Here is a 9,499-nt window from a genome sequence, read left to right as displayed (position 1 = left end):
TTTCATTGTAATTCTAGTTTTTATTTGATAATTTCAATCTATCACTAATTAACACCATCAATAACAAAAAAGTGAGCAGTGGCTGTTTTTTTAGGAAAACCACTGATGGTCAATATCAATAGATGTCAACAATAAAAAAGTGAGCAGTGGCTATTTTTCCTATCAGATGATACCCAACAGTTTTTTAAACACTGATGTTTGGACAGTTAATGGTCAACAGATTTTGAAGAAACATATGTTTCGCCTTATATATCAGTTGTCTGGACTTAAACAGAAGTTTGACCTTAAACAAATGTTTGCCCATAAACAGAAGTTTGACCATAAACAGGTGTTTGCCCATAAAGAAATGTTTATCTGATGGTTTAAAACCACTGTTGGGTTAAAAGTGTTTTTGTGGAGGTTGAAGGGGATTGAAACGACTGTTGGGTTAAAATATTGATTTTTTGGAGAAGGAACATGCTTAAAATGGTGGTTTAAAACCAATGTTCGGTTAAAACTGTTCAACCTAACATGTGTTTCCATTAACTATTGACGAAATTGCAAACAGATGTTAAAACCACTGTTTGTTATTGTACTTCTTTACAAAATTACATAGAATTCAAGAAAATGAAACAATGACTTAAAGAACTATAATTTAACAGATAATCTAATCGGGCAAAGCAATCTATTATATGAGAATTCACTTATTCTTACAACATGAAACAAAACATCAGCATCTGCAATAATCAGATGATCAAAATGCAGTACATGAAAACGCTTCTTCAGCTGTTGAAGAGAAGCCCTTTCCTCATATACTTAATCCTTAACTTTGTTCATAAAGAGCTCCTTTAAAACAAACTTTATGCTTCTTTTAATACAAAAAAGGCAGGAAACACCATTACTCTAGTAAGATAAAATCTTATCTTAAAACAATAGCAGATCCTTTCTTGCGTTTAGTAGGAACTACTGTGGGTTCTACATCATCATCTTCTGCACAAGTCAATTATAATCATCATTTAATCATAAGCAAAAATTATTTTACCTATAAATTTAATAATCTTTCTTTGTGTTTAATTAAACTTTATGCTTCTTTGAATACAAACCTATAATAACCCGCAACAGATTGTATGAATTTCAAACAACTGTGATTAGACTGAAATATAAACCGAGAATTAGAGTATATCACTTCAAAATTAAAAACTCAAATTTGAAAATCGGAGTAGCAAAAAACACATACTTTAAACGATGTTGGAACAATAATACTGGAAACAACCGTAGAACAATCATCATCATTATCATCTGCAACAGATCATTGACAATCATCATTTAGTCAGAAATCAGGTAACAAAATTTTAATAAAAATCAAAAATAAAAACACATAGCATGATTATGGCAAACCAGATATCAACAAAAATCAACAGATGAAACCCTAATTTCAAAAAGAATAATCGGTGAACATATTCACATATCAATAATCAACAGATGTTGTACTCATATCATAACTATTAAGAAAAATCAAAACAGATTTATAAACATACAAATCAAACCTGAAGATGAAACAATCTTGTAAGAGAAACACCGCAGAACCATTAGCCGGCGCCCCATCTCCTGATCTAACTCTCGAACGAAACCCTAACAATGGTTACATGAAAAGACCCAAAACATAAAGGATTACTGTAAATAAGAGGAAATCATGAAAGTATTTCAATAAAAAAAGAAGAACAAACCTTTTGATGAAGTAATGGATGAACAAATGAAGGATGTACATCAAAATCTAATTTACAGCGTTTGTGAAATTTGAATCGCCGGAATATAGAGAGAGAAGGAACCCTGGGCATTTGTAAAAACCTAGTTTGTAAAGAAAGAGGAGAAGTGAGAAGAGAGATATATAAAGAAAAAGGCAGTGGTACTGTTGGGAGGGAAAAGAGAACTGAGGATGCCCTAATTAAGTGACACGTGGCCCAAATAAATTTCATTTATTATATATAATAGATACTTATAAATGTAATTAAACAATACATATTATCCATATATATATATGTATATATATATATTATATACATATATATACATATATATATATATATACATATATATATATATATATATATATATATATAGGGGTATGCAAAAAAACGAATTAACCGACAAAACTGAACCAAATAAAAAACCGTGGGTCGGTTAAAGGTTTTTTTGAAAACCAAAAGTAGCGGGTCGGTTATGATTATCATTTTTTCCATACCCACAACCGAACCGAACCGACATTTAATAAATTTTTGTCGGATTTAGGACATTTCACCATATTTTTAATATTTGATGTTGTTTATTAAAGATTTTTAATATTTATAACATTAAATCTTATCTTACTTTGAATTTAAAATAGAATCCTACTATTTTTTAATAAAATATTATCTTCAAATTTAAATTATTAATTTAAGATTGGATGTTTTTATATAAACCAAATTATCTATCATAAAAATCAAATTAAATAAACTAAATTATCTATCATAAAAACCAAAATTAACATTGTTGGATAAATATAATATCCACAAAGTAACTAATATATTAATCAAAATTAAAAGGATATTAACATTATGTAAGTTAGTATTTCACATGCTTTAATTTTAATATAACATGAATATTATATTGATAGTTTGATAATGATATTATATTAATATAATAAACATGGTATTATACCAAAAATGTAATGGTATATATCTTATCAGCTCTTATTTATAAACTTTGAGAAAGACGATTTTATTTGATTGAGTTTAGTTTATAAAAACAAACTAAATTTTTAACCTTTGTATTATTTATATGTAAAATTATATTTATTCAACCCGTGCAATACGTGAGTTTCTTTAAAATATTATTTTTTTTATTATTTAGTATACGAATTACATTTCTTCAACCCATTTAATACACGAGGTTTTTAAAGATATATTTTTTTATTATTAGGTATACAAAATTACATTTATTCAACCCGTGTAATACACGGGGTCTTTAAAGATATAGTTTTTTTTTTATTATTATTTTGTATATAAAATTATATTTATTCAAACCGTACAATAAAATGGGTTCTTAAAGTTTTTTTATTTAAATGTAAAATTAAATATATTCAACCCGTGTGCTAAATAAGATTTCTAAAAATATATTATTTTATTATTTAATATATAAAATTATATTTATTTAGCCCGTGTAATACACGGGGTTCTAATCTAGTATATATATATATAATAAACTGAAAAGAAACCCCTAAGTATAATATATAGAGAACTCTTAAAAAATTAAGCTTTAGTAGTCTACTGGATAATCTGCATTCTTCTACCCTTAACACCCGGGTTCGAATCCTGTACGAGGCAATTATTAATTTTTTGGTCCAATTTTTTTAATTTCTATTTTTATTTTTATTTTTTTTTCTTTAATGAAGAACCCATTTAGGGTTACAACAAAGCTCATAACAAAAACAACAGCGGCCGCCTCCTCCTCCCTCAGCGACCACCTCCGCTCCGGCCATCCTCCTCCAGCCGCTCCGGCCTCCTCCTCCAGCCGCTCCGGCCGTCCTCCTCCACCCGAAAACCGTCATCCTCCGGTAAAGTCTCTTTTGAGGTAAAGTCTCTACGAACAACAGAACCACAACCACCCTAAAATCAACAGTCTCTATTTCTATCTATCGCTTTTTGTCGTGTTTTGTTGAATACTTAAACATGTATGATTTTGTTTTGAATCTGTGATTTGTGAATATGAATTTGGGATTTTAGTTCTTTTAAAACTAGAATTTTAGGGGCTATGGAATGATTATTGAAAAGAAAGATACATTGTTTTTTGTTGACCCTTTGTGATAGTCTTGAATCTTGTAATGCATTAACCAGTTATCAAAGGTAATAAGAATTGACTGGATTGAGTGCTTACCGTTCAACTGTGTAGTGATGTTCTGATGTTTATTTGTTTAAAATTATCAGGAAGTGAAGTGTCCATCTAAAACATGAGTTACATGATTAAGAATGACGAAGACAGGCTCAGCAGCTTACCCGAAGAGGTTGTTTCACACATACTCTCTTTAATGCCTACAAAATTTGCGGTGAGAACTAGCATCTTATCCTGGAGATGGAGGTATAGTTGGATGTCTGTTACAAATCTTGACTTTGATGATAGACACCCCTACCACGACTTAAACTGTTTTACGAAATTTGTTGATCGGGTGTTGGAGCTTCAAAAATCACCCCAAGTTAAAGTATTCCGGATGTGTTTTTCTGAAATGTGGGTTAAGAAGTCAAACGTGTCGAAGTGGATTGATGTAGCAGTCCGGTTAAATGTTTCTGAGCTTGATGTACAATCTATTGTGCTTGAAGTACCTGTTAGCCTGTTCACTTGCAGGACACTCACAAAATTAAAACTGGCTCACAATACCCGTGATTGGGATGTTTGGGAGTGTTCGTCTCCAGTCAATCTTCCTTGTCTGAAAACTCTAGACATCTATGTTATTGCCAATCCTTTTGTAAATGCATTTAAACTCCTCCCTGGATGCCCGGTGCTTGAGAATTTATATTTGTGTGTAACATGCAAGGGTGAAAAAGAAGAATACATATTCAATATCCCTACTTTAAAACGACTGGAACTCACATGGCACAAACACCGACCGGTTAACGACAAAGTTGTTTTACAGGTCCCTAATCTTGAATACCTATCTGTTACCCATATGTTCGGCAGGCCTGTTGTCAAGAAAGAGTTGTCGTCATTGATTGATCAGCCGTTGAGGCATCATATGTGGGTTAAGTGTCTAAAGGAAGTGGGGTTAAATAACTTTCAGTTCAAAGAGTAAGTTTTTTTTTTTCTTTTTGACTTCATCGTGTTTCTATGTTCCCGTTTTAAAATAATTGTTTGCAAGTTAGTGTTTACTACTTTACTCTTGGAGTAAACGTGATCATATGTGTTATGCAATCTATCTAAATTCTAATAAATGTCACGTGGCATTATTTCCATTAATTTAGTACCAGTATGATGCTTAAGCGCGTTACGGCACAGACATCACCTTAAATCCTGAAAGGAAACGTTAAATCGAGCCGAGCCGTCATTAATATTTGAATCAAAACCTTTACGTAAGCCATGCATCTCTCAAACTTTATTTAGTGCGGTTTATAACAAATAAGTTAAAAGTATTTTATTAACTAAGCATGGATTTTACTTTCCCATCACTATACATTATATTCTTGCTATTTGAGTACCACAGCTCTAGAGCCCATAAGAAATCATCCCATGTGCACAACTCTAGGGGAAATACATGAGGTTAATTTTTGCATAAAGATGGAACTAAATCATCGTATTGGTGGCCGATGATGTCTAGATCAGCTTGTCAAGGCTAGTTGCACTTTAGTCGGAGGCCAGGGGTACTTTTGGTTCCAGGATCGACCCACACATGTGGCGAATTTTGGGCTTGTTTACCTCCCCGGAGGGTACCATGTTCGATTCTCGGAGAGAGGCTGAATCAAGCACCGAAGATGTATAACTCAATTTGGAGGACCCTCTCGAACGGAATCTCCGTAGCGTAAGTCTGGCGCCAGCTGCAATAAGATGTCGTCCAAAAAAATCATCGTATTTTGATCGCAGGTGATGAAAATATAAAATAGGACTAAACAGAATCAAGATGGTGGGCTCATTTTGTTGTCCATTTAAATAAAAATGACAAGATTTTTAAAAACCATTAGAAATCCAAAATACAATCAAAGATCCCTGATAGCAACAGTGTTCCTCGGATCTAAAGCCATGATTGCTTCAATTCCAAAGCTTAATCATGTGATAAAAATACAATGAAATATTAATAAATGGACAAATAAAAAAATGTAAGATGTAAAGGAAAATATTGAATTTATTTAGAAAACTACCTGTATCAAATGTTTATGGCAAAGAATCAAAGTATGCCTTAAATCTCAAGTTGATATCATGTTTTTTCCTTCATACTCCACACTAATACCATTTTTTTTTTGAAACGTGAACTTGATTAAACAACACTGAACCCGAAAACCGGGACGGACAGAACAAACAAGCGACTACATATTCACAAATTTACACCAATCCCCCCAATCGAACTTGCCTTTCTTGGCCCTATGCTTAAACCACAAAAAGCTAACCACCCTAACTTGCTAAAGATCTCGTCGACACTACATATCTTTCCATCGAAACTAAGGCTGTTTCTGGCCTTCCCCACCACCCAACAAGCCGTGAGCACAATTCCATGTAAAACCTTTCTTTCCATCGACCTACTAGCACCCGAATTGTGAACTTCAAGTAAGTCTCTAAAAGAAAAAATAAAGAAGTTCGATACCCGACACCAAAAGCTGATTTTCTCCCATAAACCCAAAGCCTATGGACAAGCAGTAAAAAGGTGAGTCACGGAGTCGAAATCAACGTTACAGAAGCTGCACACATCATCGGCCACCAACACACCCCTCTTAGCAAGTGCCTCGACCGTCGGAATCCTATCCATATCCGCACGCCAGGCAAAAATGTTACATTTATGCGGGATCCACTTACACCAATCCATGACGTACCAGCTACTATAATCTTTCTTCGAATCTAAATGTTTTTTTCATGGCCGCAATCAAGAAGCCCTCCGAACCGTAGCCCACCCAACTCCATCTATCTGGATTGCTAGACAAACTGACCGAACCCAGAGCCGCGGATAAAGACTGCCATTCAGCCCCTTCAACATCAGAATCCGGGTCGTGTCTCCATAACCAAAGGCCATCTCCATCTAACCGATCGCGAACACAACATGATTTCACCACCTCTAAACGGAAAAGAGAAGGAAACTTGTCTTTCAACAGAACGTAGAATAACCAAGGGTCAAGCCAAAACATAATGTTATCTCCCCTACCCACCACTCCTTTAAACAGGTTGTGGATAGGCAGGTTATCCACCCAAGGCTTCTTTAGAACCGATGCGATGTTACACCAAACTCCACCATAAACTTTTTTCGCTGAAAAAAAGTCCCAATCGGATCCTCCAACGTGAAGCACATTTATAATGTTAACCCACAAATTATGCTTCTCGTTTTTATATCTCCATCCCCACTTAGCTAACAATGCCATATTCACATCTTTTAGGTTATGAAGCCCCAAGCCAGAACACGTACAGAACACAAAACTCAAAATTCAGCAAATTAGAAAGGAAATTGATGGTTAATCTCTTGTATGAGCCCTAATACATGATCATCTAAGCTCGTTTTACAAGTGGTGTGAAGGAAGAAGGTTCAAGCAACAAGAAAACTTAATGCTTGCAAAATCAAGGTACGTTACTTGTACGATTAAAGTTTACTTGTAGTAATGTTTATTGGTATATATAGTGGTATTCAAAATGCATTATAGAATGGTCATGTAATATTGGAATCCATTCGTGCAAAATTAAATAAAATTCTTTATTAACTTGAATTACAAGAACTAAACAAAAGAAACTTAAAGAATACAATTACAACTGAATCAAACAAGAAAAACAAGAACAAAATTTCGAACAGAAACACTGTTCACAGCTGAGGATCGTGTTGAACACGGGTCCCTTAAAACAAATTTCATGTATCCCAGGAGAACACGTTTGTTTTCAGGATACAACAGCCCGAAGCAGTTGCACTGCCGGTCCTTACCCCAACCGAAGGTGTACCTCGAAAGCTTGAAGAAGAAGAAGAAGAAGTATTCAGAGAGTAGAAGATTGTATTGCTATCTGTTTCTGTGCGTCTTTCTGTAGCAGGTCAGCCACCTATTTATAATGTAGGTCTTGAAGAAACTGAAAAACGAATTAAATGGGAGAATTAAATTGCATTAAACGTCTTCAATGCGCTTTAATTCGTCATTTAATTCGCAGTCAAAGCCATTGACTTCGTTAGTTTCGAATGCTGAAGTGTAACTGCACTGGCATTAACTGCTAGAAGCCTCTGCGCGCGCAAGACACACTGGTGCACGCGTAAGTCTGCACGCTCATACGCGCGTGCGCCATTTTGGTTCACTTTGGTGCGCCGTGCACGTCACATCAGTGCCCATACTCTATGCGCGCACCGCGCGCCTATTTGCCACGTCATGCGCCACTGCGCGCGGACCCACCAGGGTCACGCGCCTGTGATGTGGGCCCAAGTGTGGAGGAACGGGCTATTTTGTACTTGGAGGCCCAAGACCGCGTAAGAAAAGGGCCTTCACTAAAATGGCCCTAACTTGGGCTACAGAGGTCCGTTTGGGGCGTGTGACCAGTCAAAACGAACGGGAGAACGAGCTCTATCTTGTTGCAAACAGCCTACGGCGGTTTGGGTCATCGTCCGGGCCGAAAAAACGCTTATTTCTATTAGTTTTTTCCATTTTTATGTTTTTTCAAGTATTTTGGGCATTTTGTTTTTGGGCTTGTGTTTGGCCCGTTGTCTTTTTTTAGGCCCGTTTCGAATTTCTGTCATTATTTATATGTCCCTTTAGTGAATGAAACAATCAGACTTGAATTTTGAGAAAAGTTATTTTTCACTTCAAATTCCGTGGCCTTTGGGTTGCAATTTGGGGGTTGGGGAAGAGACACACGGGTATTCGTAGAATCAACGTGTTGATCTTCGTTTATCGTATCACACGCTGCATCAGCCTGCATGCCACGTCACAAACCACCTGGTCCTTGCATCCCTTGTGCTCCACCACGTGCACACATTGCGCCTCTCGGCGATGCGAGCGTGCGAAGTGCAAAGTGCGCCATCAAAGCGCCACATTGCGCCTCATCGTCCACGCCACGCGCGCGCGTGTGCGAGTGCGAATGCGACGCACCCTTCACGAGTACAGTTAGTGAGTGCTTCCATGAAACAATAAGGATGGAGAGTTCCCACTTAAATACCCTTCACTTGGGAACTCGAAAGCGACATGAAGGTGAAGTACCCGCAGTTATTTGTTACGGCTTCAGCCTAATTTCGGGACGAAATTCCCTCAACTAGGGGAGGCTGTAACACCCCGTGTTTCGAAAGTCAAAGTCAAAGTCAAAGTCAAGATTGAAGTCAAAGGAAGACAAGATTGCTAATTGCGATCTGTCTCTCCATGCTCAATTCTTGTTTTGACTTCTTTGACTTATAATTAGTCTATTTTATTTTCGCTTTAGTTGTATTATGTGGAGTAACTAGTAATAATCGAATATTAATCGCTGTTTATCGCATGTTTAATCGCTTATCGCTACCGCAATCACACTCGCAACTCGAAATACGCATTTTGGTTATTGTATATATGTGTGTGTGTGTGGCTTATGTGTTACTTGTGGATGTTTATTTATGTTATGTTGTGGTAATCAATCGAAACGCAATCAAACTCAATCGAAATCGAACTCAATCGCAATCGAAATGGTATGATAATTGGTGGAGAAGAGATAGCGCGAGATATAGTAGTTGGGATTAAAAGTAATTTGACTAGGAAACTCTATCGCATCGAATCAATCGCAATCGAAATTGAAATGGAAAAAATCGTCGCGCCGAACACCCGAACCAACTGCCATCCGGCCGGATTGCCATCCGACCGGG

General features: G+C 36.1%; 1 protein-coding gene across 2 annotated transcripts; it reads left to right on the top strand.

The window, feature by feature from the left end:
* The first annotated feature begins 3,431 nt into the window (after positions 1-3,431).
* LOC110923141 (F-box/LRR-repeat protein At4g14103) lies at positions 3,432-4,906 on the top strand. 2 transcript variants are annotated; one of them, XM_022167318.2, is made up of 2 exons: positions 3,432-3,571; positions 3,942-4,906. In XM_022167318.2, the coding sequence occupies exon 2, from the start codon at positions 3,965-3,967 to the stop codon at positions 4,799-4,801; it is 837 nt and encodes a 278-aa protein (XP_022023010.1). In that variant the 5' UTR covers positions 3,432-3,571; positions 3,942-3,964; the 3' UTR covers positions 4,802-4,906. The 2 variants fall into 2 exon arrangements, with proteins under 2 accessions (XP_022023010.1, XP_022023009.1); XM_022167317.2 differs by having other exon boundaries at positions 3,432-3,588.
* Positions 4,907-9,499: the final 4,593 nt, after the last annotated feature.

Source organism: Helianthus annuus, chromosome 17 (assembly GCF_002127325.2).
Source record: "Helianthus annuus cultivar XRQ/B chromosome 17, HanXRQr2.0-SUNRISE, whole genome shotgun sequence".
NCBI classification, from domain to species: Eukaryota; Viridiplantae; Streptophyta; class Magnoliopsida; order Asterales; family Asteraceae; genus Helianthus; species Helianthus annuus.
This window is presented reverse-complemented; position numbering and strand designations above follow the sequence as displayed.